We start from the raw sequence: 14,055 nt of genomic DNA, 5'->3' as shown, positions 1-14,055 counted from the left end.
AAATTGAAACCGAAGAACGAAAACAAAACACACACAAAAAAAAGTAACATAAACAGACTTAAACACTTGAAATCTTAAAAGAGAGAAGTGTAAGAGGAAAACTATTTTTGAACTTTTAAATCTAGTTTGCCTCGAAAGGAAAAGCAAATGTCTTTTTTTTTTCTTTGTTTACGTTGGTAATTGTTTGAAATAACCTAAAAGTTATAATAATAATAATAATTTTTGACGTCTGTCATTATTGAAACAAACAAAAGATATGTTGTTTTCTTCTACTTTTTTGTTTGTTTTAGTATTCAAGCAGATATTGTTCTCCCTTAATCTGCTAGTATTACTACTACTACCACCTTCAACCCCTCATCATCTGTATTGCCGCGTGCTTACTTCTTTTTCGCTACGATAATAATTGTAATCGGAGATTAATCCGGAGGAAGGAAAGAAGATGCTGATGTGGTTGTTGGTTAACGGTAGTGCCGCAGATCGGTTACTAATTGAGGTGGAGCAACCGGCTTGAGGTCGTTAGCAACTTATTTCCGTGAATAAGGAGAGGAGAGAGCGCCCTAATCGAAAACGCGAAATAATGAACTGCACAACCACCCTAACCTAACCTCAAACAAGAAACAACCCACCCACCCAACCGAAATACGAGAAAAACAAAAGAATCTCATCAATCGACGGTTTGATTTGACAGCCGTCACGTCGTTAGACGCGGCCATATTGTTTATCGCCATTGTTTATAAAAGATGGAAGCATCGATTTTCCATTGTTCTCTTGAGATTGAGAATAAAAACGGTGCGATTAATCAAAAAATTTGGCTGCATTTTCGAGTATCATTTGTACGTACGTACCCACCCTTCACCTCCTCTCTCACCTTCGTGAATTATCCCCACCTCGTCGTGCGCGCCATCAATTGTTTTCGGACGGACGGACGGGGTACGGCTAAATTACGTGTTATTATTACGGCCGATGGCAGGCGTTAATTAATTTTCGTAGAAGGAGGCGGAAAAAAACAAAAAACGGACGAGAGGCGACGGAAGTGAAACAAACAAAACAAGAACAAGTGACGGACGACACGTTTCGTAATCAATACACGTCGTCGTACTTTAGATAAAGAAAGAGAGAGAGAGAGAGAGAATAAAGGTACTTTGTATTTGATATAGAAAACTGAACCCTTTTTCTTTTCGTTCGATTTTCACCTTCGCTCCGTATCGATCCGCCGCCAACTTTAGATGTAATATCGCGATTTCAAGTGGAAGGCGGTGGAGCGGCGTGGAAAGAGAGAAGGCGGCGGTGGAATCAATTTCAATTGCTACCGCTACCACCGCCGCCTTCTAACGACTCGCGAACGCAAAAAACAAACGAAAAACGGAGCGAAAGAATGATCGCCATTTTTAATAAATTAATTGAATTAATTATTTGAAATTAGGTTTTGTCTTAAATGTAGATTGAATTAGTTGTGTGAGAGGGGTTGCATGGTGGAATTAATTAGGAAACAAGTGTCTGTTGTTGTTGTTGTTATGGTAGTGGTAGTGGTAGTAGCTGTTTGAGAGAAGAAGATGAGAAGTATTGTGGTGGTGGTGGTGGTATATCTAGTGTGTGTTGTATATAAAGTTGTTGGTCACTCAATTAGCCACAAATCGCTCAATATTTGATTCCGTCGGCTCCTTTGACCGTCGCTGAGCCTCCAATTAGTGTGAACCGTCGCTCGCGGCGCTCGGCGGTTCCTTTGATCTTCCTCTTGTATGTGTGTGTGAGCGAGTGCGAGAGAGGAGCTGAGCCGTACCTGCGTCGAAGCCGCTTAACGTTTGGACGGTGACCGAACCCAAAGAAAAACGACGCATATCGCGGCACCGTCTAAACGCGCGGAACCGATCAGAATGTGATTAAGTGAGGAGAGACTCACCTCAACTTCAATCTCTCTGTCTCTCTCTTTCTCACACACACTAACAGTGGAATTATTATTGTTGCGGTTGGTAACGGACGGTGCGAAAGATCGTGTACGTAAGACAGAAAGAGAGAGAGAGAGAGATAGAAGGAGAGAGAGAGAGCGTCGCGACGTGTGTGGAATGCTCTTAAACAGATTCCACGCCGGGTGGCGACCGAATTCCAAACCAATAAATCGTCAGTTTGTGTGTGTGTGTATGTATGTATGTGCATGTTCTCATCCGATGGGAACAACGAAATTAAAATTTAAAATTACTACAACCATCAGAGAAACAGAGAGATTCTTTCTTCCGTTCTGAAAGAGTGTGACTGACTGACTGACTACTTCTAGATGATGGGGTTGATCGACTTGATTGAACTCTTTCTTTCTCTTTCTCTCTTTCTCTATCTATCTTACGTTACGATGGTAATACGGTACTTTCGTACGGTAGCCATGGCTACCACACGTACGCGACCGCAATCATTTTCGAAGATTGTGAGAACCTACCGCCTCCGCCGCCACCACCGTATCACCATCGCAACAGTAACTATAGAGATGCAATAACAATAACAAGAAGAAGAAGAACAACGGCCACGCGTTTCTGCGGTCTGCGGCCCTTCCGACTGCAACTAACTACAAAGTAGATACGCCGAGATGATTTCATTTCGTAAACTTCTAAATAATCCTCACTCATCAATAAGATTTGTGTGTGTGTGCGTGTGATCCGCAGCTGGCTATTAACCTTTCGTCTTCTTCTTCGGGATGTGAAATCGATACAACGGCCGCCGCAGCAAACACACACACGAACCTGTTTAGGGAAACGTCAGATTTGATAGCTGTCACATTCTGACAACATCAATTACTGAAGCAGCAGCAGCACTGATGGTAGTAGTGGTGGTAGTAAAACAAAAAAAAAAACAGAAGAAGAATGAAAACAATTTACTGTCGACTACTTCGATTGTAAAGTGTAATTATATGTAATATGAAAGTAATCCAATTGGAAATTTTAAAAATCGACGTTGTCAAGAAAACGAACAGTCTGGTTGACAGGTGTCAACGTTGACAATTAGCAGTGGCGTGCGTGTAGAATGCACGCAGAAATGATTACGAATTGATACAATTTATGGATAGAAAAAAAAGAAAACGTGTAATGTATAGTAATAATAATTAAGTGAAATTAATTCCACTTTAAAATCAACCATCTCTCTTTTCTTCATTCACATTTTTTTCTCTCTCTCATTTTTTTTTGTTCTTCTTCCAGTTTGAGCGCTCACGTGCACTTAATAAACTATATATGTTACACTAATTAGTCGCGAAAGGAAATTGTCTATTAGCTAATTGACGATGATGATTAACTTGTACGCATTATTATTATTATTGTTTCTCTCGCGTTTCGATATATCTCACTGATTGGTGAAAGGGATATTCGATTGCGGTAACTTTTGACGTAATCCTAACCCAAAATCAATTGACTTTGACGTATCTGTCATCGTTGACGTTGCTGTTGCTGTTGTTTCCAACGCCACCTTTTAGTCGCCTCTTACGACAAGCAGGAGTTACTTTGGTCGTATTCTTGACCCCGAACCAAAGGGCCCCCGAATGTACACCGCATTTACACACCGGTAGAAGATCGTCTGCGAAGATGCCGATTGCGGATACGGTTTTGCATACGGAATTGTGGGTTCACTACGATCGCGTGGTCTACGCCAATAATCGGAGAGGCAAACAAAAAACAATTTTTTTTTTTCACCTAAAACAAAGAACGTTCGAAACAAAAGAAATGAACTCTAATCGCATTGGTGGAAGGAATTGAAAAGGTGGGCGCTGTACGTTTAAAAGAATCGGAGAAGCGCGAAGAAGAGAGAGAGAGAGAGAATAGAGTGAGTGTAGTGTGTGTGCGGTGGTGTGAAGGGGGGAAGGAGAGACCTCACACATTGAAGACAAGACATTCATTATTCGCCTCGGCTCTCTCGGATCTCAATATCGGTTACCATTTCCCCTTTTTGACAGATAGATAACCTCTCACGTCAGACTCAAGAATGACAGTTATTACGTCGGCCATTTGCGGGTCGGCAGGGCGCGTCCCCTAATGACTGTCATTTCCGTAAACGATGACACCCCTCCCCCCCCACACACCTCTCTCAATTTTCAACTTTTGTTTCTTTTAATTCTCTTTAATTTGTTTGATTTCTTTGTTTTCGATTCAATTTTCGAGTCGATAACCCCACAAAAAAATTAAAGAGTTGTAGAAGAGATAGAGACAGAGAGAGAAGCAATAATAAACGACAAAATAGTAATGATTACGAGATGATGATGATGATGATGATAATAAATGTTTAATTTAGTGTTCTTAATGGGAGGCCGTCGTAGTTGGCGTTGCCGCCGCTTCTGATTCTTCCTCTCTTTCATCCTATTTTAACCTCTTTTTATTCCTCATCATCATCATCATCATCTTTATTCCCTTCTTTAATTGTCGGCGGATTTTACGGCCTTACGAAACGGAAACGAAATTAAATTACTCTTCTACTGCTGCCGCTGCCTCTTCCTAACTCTGAATGCTGTTGCACACTGCATACACACTCATTCACTCACACTAAAAACTTAAGTAAATGAGAAGCAGAACCGTATAATATAGTGAAATATATAAATATAACCTCGCAGAATTCGAATTTAGCGTCTTCGCACCGGAAGCTATCGTCACCTCTGTTTAGTTACCATGACAACTTGCACGTCTTAACGTCAAAATTAGCAACGAGCAGCGAATGAATGAATGACAGACGGAGAGAGAGAGAGGGAAGGAAACAAAAGAAGTGGATGTTGTATCAAGGATGGTTGGTGTACGCGTTTCGTAGTTAATGAGCCAATTAAATGTAAATTTCGTGCAGTTAAGTTGCGAATACTGTTGCGAGTATTTACTACAACGATGTTGAAGATGATGATGATAATAATGATAATGGTGGTGCGCGCATTTTAATTACTTCTTTAGCGTAGAAAGCGCTCACTAGATTCGCTTTTGTTTGATTTACATGGAAACGTCAAACAACAACAACAACAACAAGAACAATAACAAAGTGATCTGCGACAGATGACAACAAACCCAAAACAAAATGTAAACAAAAATATTGATCGACATTTGTTTTTGTAAAGAGAAATCTGAAAGAATTGTTGCTTCTTTTATTTATTTGTTTTCAATATCGGAAAAAGTAAGGTGGCAATGAAAATATCGTCTCTCTTTTTTTTTTGGTGTACTTGTTTCGAAAACAAAGTGGGTGAAAGTTGCGGCTAACAAATGAAGCTAATCGCGTAACAATTTGAGCACTCATTATTTATTTTTTTATTTTTTGGTTAATAAACCGCGAAAGAGTTAGAGAGAAAGATGAATCGCCGCAGCCGCCTAACGAGGCTCCACAATTAAAAGAGATTCAATTGTTTTCTTTTTGGCGAAAACAGTTGAACACGAAACAAAAAGAAAAAAAGAATAAACGCAGTTGTGATTGGAAAATAACGTAGAATGTTCACTTGTTTGGTTTACTTTTGTTTTCCGAGTGAAGATTGAATTAAAATATTGACTAATTTCAATCGTAATCTAAATTTCATTACAGATTAAGTACAGAGAATTGTAGGTAATAATGTTAAGTTTTAATTTCTTTTCTCTAATTTTTAAATAAATATTAAAAAGTAATTGAAAGTTTCAAATTGGAAATTTACACTTTTTTCTGAGTTGCTTCATTCTTCCTATTCGACGACCACAAAATCAAATTGGATTTAGATTTAGTTTGTAGTGTAAATTGTTCAGTTCCTTTAATCAATGAAACAATTCCAATTTGAATATTTTTGTCTTTTTAGTCAATCAGTTCACTAAATTTACTTAACTAAATTTGTTGAATATATTCAAAGTTGGGCCTAAAAGTGTTGGTTTTCTCAATTGGGATTAATTTAGTTTGTAATTAATGAAAACTAATTGCAATTAATATTATAAATATTTAGTCAAATATTACTTATGTAATATTTTCTAATTAGTCAATCTTTTTAATTGAAATGAGTAAGAATGTCATAGAAATTTATGAGATTAATTAGATATAGAGATTTATTCAATATTGGGTCTAAATGTGATGTAATGTCTTAAAGTATTACTTAGTTAAGTTTGTAATTAATTTTTGTTTTTCCACAGACGACTACCGTTTTCGCTACTACCATTATCGTTATTGCCATGGTAATGATATCAACAAGAACGTTGTCATAGTGATTGCGATGCATTACCTGCGTTCGTTTCGGCGGCGTTGGAGTCGAAGGTTTTGCTAGTCATCTGGAAGAGGGCGTCCAGCGGTGTTCCGGAGGGCGTCTTCTGCGAGGAACCGGCAACCCTCTGCCGTTGCGAGTGTACTGCAGCCGCAGCAGCAGCTGCCGACGGAACGACGATGTCCGGGGAGCAGCAGTCGCTGGCGACGCTCGACGATCTGTCGCTTCCCGTTTCCGAGGTGTAACTGGCGTTGGCGAAGGCGCTCGCGAATTCCGGCCGCAGCAACGCCAACTGCTGCTGCACCTTCAGCTGCCGGTGAAACCGCTCCAGGTGATTACCATGGTGATGGTGGAGTTGACTGTGATGGTGATGATGTTGATGCTGGTTGCTAGCGCTGTGATGATGGTGATGGTTGTGGTGATTGTGATGATGATGGTTGTGATGGACGACGACGTCTTCTTCGTCTGTGGTGGCGGTGGTCGTGTCCAGGTCCCAGGGCCTGACGATTCGCGTGGGTTGCGCCTTCGTCGCCGGTCGATGGTTCAGTATGTCGACGATGGAGAAACTCTTGACGCCGCCGTCGGACGTCGCCCTCGAATCGTCCGCGACGTCCGCGTCGACGTCGGCTGCAGCAGCAGCAGCAGCGACGTCGTCGAGAGATCGCCGCCGCCCATCGCTGTCGACCATCTTGAGCTTCTTCAGAGGTTTGAAGTAATCCTCCGGGTCGGAGGATTCGGGACATCTGCAGCCGACGCCTGAAACGACGACGTCCTGCAGATCGGTGGTGATGCTCGCCGTGGTCGTGTCGTTGTTGCGTTGAGGCGAAGACGTCGGCATCGGACTCGGACATCCGACGCTGATCTCATCTTCAGACATACATTTGGACGAAGAGACGTTATCATCGTCCTCCTCGTCGACGTCCTCCATCATCATCATCATCGTCGTCGTCGGCTGATGACAACCCATCGTCGTCGGACTGGAAGTTCTCGACGAAACCGGCGACTCGAATTTATTACTGGAGGACATGTAAGGAGACATCGCGCGATTACCAGTTTCTTGCATATTTTCCAACTACACCACCGAAACCATTTCTTCTCCACTCCAATTTATCACTTGAATCGAAGAGAAGAGAAGAGAAGAAAGAAACACGCACACTTTTCGAAGTAAACCACAATTATCAATTAAATAAACCCAATAGAAACGGAACCGGAACCGAACTAAGATTATTTTATACAAAAAATGATTGCGTTACGTTACGTTACGTAGTAGTAGCGTTTATTACGTTCGTGCAAAGAGTAGATCCGTCTGGATGGGATCTGCCCGATCGAGTGACCCGCTCCCATCCGTCCATCCGCCGCAGCCGTCGGCCACGCCCCCGTCCGCATCTCTAACCTCACAACCGGTGGTGGGGGGCGTACCCTAACGTACGCCCATCCCGCGTCCGACCAATCGCGTGTCTCCGTCGAGGGACGCGATTGGTTGGACGAGAGCGGCCGTTTCATGTCGGACCGCGCCAATCGCGACGCCCGTCGTCCCTTTCGTCCGGAATTAATGAGGTTTTGTTTTAAGAGAGGGATTTAGGATGTGAGTTATTTCGCTTTTACGTTCCGTCCTTTATCGTCCCGACGACTCTCTTTTATTACACACACACACACAAAATCCAATATATTCGGATTATTTTATGGTTAATTTTTATTTATCACCTCCATCTCTCTCTCTCTCTCTCACACACATACCGAAACAAAAAATCCATCACTCAACGAAACATTCTTCTCTCCTTTCAACATCACTCAACGATTTGACACTTTACGCAAAACAAAAAAAAAACAATTGCAATTTGATAAACAAAGTAATCCATGGAAAAGAAAATAAATGAAGGTTACTCAAGAATCGTGTAAATCCGCTGATAATAAGGTAATCAAAAAAAAAATGAAACTAATGTGATTATAATTCAACTGAGCTTAAAACCCTTCGCGTATGTAAATATATGCGGGTCTCGACAAAAAATAATAGGGAATTATTTAATATGCGGATGAATTATTCATACGAAAATGATCGTAATTAATTGCCATTAACATAATTATTAACTCTCACTCTTTCTATATAAATATATTACTTTGCCGAAAAAAAAATAATAATAAGGCATAGTTTAAAAGTAATATCGTAACGTTACGAGGCGAAATTTATTGAATGTAAAATATTTCAAGGTAATGAATTAATTCATATTTTTGTTTTGTTGTTGTTTTGATAATGAAGAGTGAGCTTTGCATAAGACGGAGGAGGAGAAACAATGGCTTAGTTGGTTTCGTCTCTATGACAACAGAAACAAACATCTGTCGCGCGTTTGTGACAATCGCGGTTGGTGTCCTTTTGAGATGGATTGGAATAATAATGATCGAAGCAAATTGGAAAACGCAACAAGAAAAACTTTCCATATTCCGGTTGGAACATCGAAAGGTAAGATTTCCTTTGAATTTCCAATCGATTCGCGTTTTTGACGTTTTAGAACTGTCATCGGGATGATTTCAATATGGCGTGTATTTGCAAACAGCTGACGAGGTTAATTATTGACTTTGACGTTTCAGAATTGTCATTTGCAAACAGCTGTGTGTAAATTAACCATGTTTATTTGACGTTTGTTGCGAAAACAGCTGACGCTATTAACATCCATTATGATTACGACGCCATCTATCGCGGCCTTTTAACTTACGCGAAAGGATGCTGACGATAATGATGGAAAAAATCTCTCGCATCGTCGTCGTCGTCGTTTCTTCGGCGCGCAAATTGTTTTCGTGTGAAATGACCTGGCGAATGTAAATACTCGTCGGCTCTGATACGTACCGCACATCAAAGGGACCCGGCACCAGGCGACGTCTGTCCGTAACGAGCCCACAGATCTTCTCGCCGAACACACACATATACATACACACATCTGTTGCACTCTTCAATTGTCTTTGTTTTTTGTTTATTGCGTTTGTTTCGTTTGTTATCTATGTAGACTTAACTGAGATTGTCAAGAAAAAATCATAATATCTTTGTTAACAAAGAAGCAATGTAAATTGCGTGGAATGCGATTTGTAATAATGAGAGTGTGCGAAAAAATGTAAATTTCAGTTCGTGCGATCGGCAACGGCACGAGTGTGCCTATGTGTTTGTGTGTGTGTAGAATAATTACAGACATCTGCAGAACATCTAGTTTGTTCTCGGTTCCTTAGCAACGATTATAGTAAACGACTGCCGCGATTGGCGGACCGCGACAAATGAATTAATTGAAGAGATGAAACAAAAATAATTGATGGAACACACAAAACAAATGAATGAATAAATAGACGGTTGAAGAAAAGTTGATTGAGTTTGATGAAAACATCAGATTTATAAAACCTCGATCGATTTGAAAACTGTCATCGTTTGTAAATAAATGAATGAAATAATAATCGGAGCGGCTTCGAGAGTTAGAAAACAAAAACAAACAAAAAAACGGCGAATGAAATAATCGAGTACGTGCAGAAACAGTGAGAGGAAACAAAAGCGAATAGTTAACAAAAGTTGAGTGTAAATAAGAAGTGATTTGAGCGAAGTAGAAACAATTGAATTGTCAATTGTTTACAGAAAAGAAGTGTCGAAATAAGAAAGAAGAATTAAGGCACAAATAGGAAACAAATGAAGTACGTTTGAACGTTGAAACGAATTGAGACGATTTGAGAGAAATTTATATAAAGTGGTCGGGTGTAAATAACAATTGGATTGAGTGGAAATGAGATTTGTTTGTTTGGGAAAGAAATGAAGGAAACAAAAGGAGAAAAATCAGGATCGAATGTCCAATAAACGTCGTATTTGAGAGGGTGTCGAGTTAATGGCATCAATTTGTACCCGTATTCATCCATCTCCATTCTAACTCAACTTAACCAAATCTAACTCGTACTAAGTCCAAGTCTAAGTCTAACATATTGTAGTGCACTACTAGTATATTGACTACCCCTCGTGTCTTGAATGGATGAAGCCGTAATTGAAGCGTTATTAACACGACAATGACGACACTTTAATTCCGTCCGGCAACCGAGAGGGATGCCTTTTCGTTGCCTAGCGACCGCAAGGATTGTTGCGGATTTTCACGCAATCTAGGAGGCAGCTGCAAGAGAGCAGCGAAAGGCGCGCACAAAAGGTGTTGTCGGTCGCTACGTCTCTCTCTATGTCTCTCTCTCTTTCTCTCTCTCGTGTACATTCTATGTGTGTGTCCGAGGAGGCGATGGAAAAAAGGTAATTATAAAACCGACCTCACACCGAGAGCTCACGCCTCACGAGAACCCCTCCATATATGCATCTATCGCTCACTCACTCTCTCTCTCTCTTGCACACAATTTTTGATGCATACATACGTATCAATCTGCATCTCGCTCCATCTTCCGAACACTAATGACACCCCTTCGCGCGACCATAACAACCACCGACTACCATAGCAACAGTAACAACAAAAAAAAAGTAGAAGTAGCGACGGGTGGTTGCTAATTAAATTCGAAGCGCTTAATTAATACACGCCGACTGCGATTGGAGGGTTTTTTTTTTTCGAACTGGACAAAAAAAAAATTTGTCATCGAGCGTGGCGAATCGCGCGTTTTGTAAAGTACATGTGAAGGTGAAGGGGAGAAGAATAAGTCAATTCGAGACCATTCAGAAAATCGTTAGTGCCTCTCTCTATTATTTATCTTCTCATTTTTTTTGTGTGTCGGTTGTGTTGTTCGCAGTGAATGGGAGAGTGAAGAGAACGGTCGAAAACCGGTGGCAAATCGATTTCCAATTGAATGCGAAATTAGGACCGAGATGAGTGGTGTAGAGTGGAGAGAAGTGAGAACAACGTTTACAACGTGAAGTGAACGTAATAGCGCAAATAACAAATGCCGGCAACGATTGATCAGATGTTTTTTTTTTGAAATTTTGAAATAAATGATAGAATTGCAGATGGCTGTTTTTGGAAAACAAAAGCAAAACAAAATCGCTCTATTTAGTCACCTCTCACGACCAAAGGGCTCTTCTCTACTATTTAAAATCTATACATCTCCATCTCTTTAAACTGTTGAACATCTTCATGTTGAAGGAATGTGCGAAAATCGACGAAAGCCAATTAAACGAGACGATGATCTCCCTTTTGTGCTGCAAACGCGTTCGTGTCTGCCTGCATCTCTTCATTTTTTCTGTTGTTGTTGTTGTCCATGGCCAATTTCGTTTTTTTTTTTTGGACAATGCGAGAAAAGAGAAAAACTAAAAGGGCGCAGTCATCCATCGACTATTGTGAGAATAAAGAAGTGAACACTAAACTTACTAAATGTCTCAATTAACCGAAATTATTTCCGATGTTTATTTCCATTCTGCCCGCATCTGTGCGGTCGAAAATTGAGGTGATTCGTAAAAGGTGTCTCTATTTCAATTTCTCTTTTGTTTCTATCAAATAACAACAGAAGAACGAGAGAGAGAGAGAGAGAAAAGAAAAGAAAAGGGTGGGTGGGTGCGTGGTAACACCACCTGTTATCATTATGCGGTATTATTTTATAATTTGATTGGGGTTTTCTGGACGCGCCCCCGTTTCACGGTTCGTCTGTGAATGAGAGAAAACGGATGGGATTTTTATGAGAAATGATGGGAGAGAGAAACGTCGAAATTGTATAAAAAAAATATAAAAAGGGGTTGGTTTTGTGTTGCGTGCGTGTGTGGGGTCTCACATACCAAATAAATATCATTTGGTTGTTATATATATATGTATACATATGGATATGGATAGGAAATATTAATCTTAAACGTAGAGAATCGAGGGTGGCTTTGACGAAACAAAAGGGTGCTGGTCATAATTGAAACTTAATTCTTTGTTTTGTTTTGTTTTTTTTTTTTTTTGACATGTGCACGAGATAATGTTCTTTTTTTTTTTGTTTCGTTGAAGGAAGTGGAGTGAATTGAATAATTAAATTAGGTTATTAATAATATTCTAACCAAGAAAAAAATATGCAACGTAACCTCTTCATTACGTTGGACCGGAAACGCTGCTGCTGAGCGGGTTAATCGAATCGAACAATCTAACCTCTCTTTTTCTTCCTATCTCTCTCTATATATATCTCAACACAACACAAATTTTGACGTAACTGACATTGACATTTATTGTAATCAAATAGTTCAAATTAAAAGAGTGTAAGTTTGAAGTTCATTTGAACTAAATAAGCAATTGTTATGGTGGAGAGAGAGATCATTAAATTGCAATTTCGAGAGGGTGACTTTTTTGTTAGTTGTTAGTTGCTCTATGAAATTAAGTGATGAAGTGATAAATCATGCGAGGTTTGACAAAATTTGCAGTGTATGAGTTTGGCGAGGGGTGGTGTGATATAATACAAATAATTCGGAAAGGGGGCTGGAGATCATATCCATAACAAATGAAGTCGAAGTGTATTAAATGGTGCCCTAATAGAGTGGTTGTTTTGGAGAAACCAGGGCACATGCGATGATTACGACCGTTTGTTGTCAGAAGGACAATCGAAACCCGCAGCCCCCTCTTTCGACACGCTCTTCAAACTGAATCTGCGAATGTGTGTGATTCTGTGTAGTAGATGAGATGAATTCAACAGATTAGGATCTAGTTTAGAATTTAGGATTTTTTTTCCCTTAATAATCATCTTCGCGCAATTTCAATTTTTTTTCTCTCTTGTTTCGTTTTAACCGCGTGACGAAATCCCGTGTGTGTGTGTCGGTGGGTTGACGTCATCGCGGCGCGCGAAGAGAAGAGGAGAGAATGGAAAGAAAGATCAAAGGAGCCGCCGATCTGGGTGTTCCGTTAATAGGGCTCGCCCACATGATTGGCCCACCGAAAAGATCGGGCAATTAACGCGTCTCCTTTCTCGCTCTTTCCCACACTGCCAAAACGAAACAAAAAGGAATATCGAAACAAAATTATTATTATAAAGGAATAGAGGGAAAAGACGACAGTCGAAGGGAAGAAACGCGCGAATCGGACGCTAAATGGAATCTCGTAAATCAAGAGAGAGAGAGCAGATTCGATTTTCAGTTGTTATACGAAAAGTTGAAGGAGAAGCGGGGTCGTGATACGGTTTGTTGGTTTCGTTCGTTCCCGTTTTGGGATGAAAGAAGCGAAAGTTTGTCGGAATGCGCGATTCATCCGATTAATACGCGCGGCGAATTGGAAAAAACAAAAAGAGAGACGATCGCATAAACAAAAGAAACAACTGTCATTATTAATTTTTGACGTTCGTCTTCAGTTGTTTGTAAATTGAAATATTGAAGGAGTAATCAATGGCGGCGGTATTTGTTGTAATATATCCAATGGCAACGGCAAAACAAATTGCGTGAAAGTGGATTGGATGATGATTCAATCAACGTGCGAGTTATTATCATTGCTGTTATAATGAACGTAGTCTGTGGGGAAAACACGCCGCTAATTATGTTGTATATATCGATACGACACTTTTTGTCGTGCTCGAAATTGGAATTGGAACGTACAAACAAATGACGAACACGAGTTAATAGAGTGGACGAGAGAAACAAATGAATGTACAGAGCCGCCCCCTACGTAACATCGCGTCCTTCAACCCCCCAGCGTTCTTTTTTTTTTGTTGCTGTTGTGGTGGTGGTAAAATAAGTGAACGACGACGATAATTTGTACACGGAAAGAGATTGTATTAATAAAAACGCATTCATAAGTAATGGCCCCCTATTTTTTTTTCCACCCCACAAAACTGATCTAGTGATACATGGATACGTCATAATGAATACCGATATCGGATAATAATAATAAATAGAAAAGGAAAACGAAAAATGAAATGCGTAATGGCGTTTACCTCGCGTCCACATTTTGTTTGTTTTTTTTTTTGCTTTGTTACTGTTGCTATTAGCATTATTG

General features: G+C 40.2%; 1 protein-coding gene across 1 annotated transcript in view; it reads right to left on the bottom strand.

The window, feature by feature from the left end:
- Nucleotides 1-7,186, bottom strand: part of LOC108556951 (zinc finger protein 2-like) — a 12,269-nt gene extending 5,083 nt beyond the window's left edge. The window contains exons 1-2 of the mRNA XM_017913308.1: nt 6,615-7,186; nt 6,182-6,485 (exon numbers count right to left, since the gene is read on the bottom strand). Of these exons, the coding sequence (XP_017768797.1) occupies nt 6,182-6,485; nt 6,615-7,127 (817 nt within the window). The 5' untranslated portion in view covers nt 7,128-7,186. The remainder of the gene's footprint in view (nt 1-6,181; nt 6,486-6,614) is intronic.
- Nucleotides 7,187-14,055: the final 6,869 nt, after the last annotated feature.

This window comes from Nicrophorus vespilloides, unplaced genomic scaffold, assembly GCF_001412225.1.
Source record: "Nicrophorus vespilloides isolate i.1.1-1 unplaced genomic scaffold, Nicve_v1.0, whole genome shotgun sequence".
Classification (NCBI taxonomy): Eukaryota; Metazoa; Arthropoda; class Insecta; order Coleoptera; family Silphidae; genus Nicrophorus; species Nicrophorus vespilloides.
Note: the sequence above shows the minus strand (reverse complement) of the source record. Positions and strands in the feature narration are given on the sequence as shown.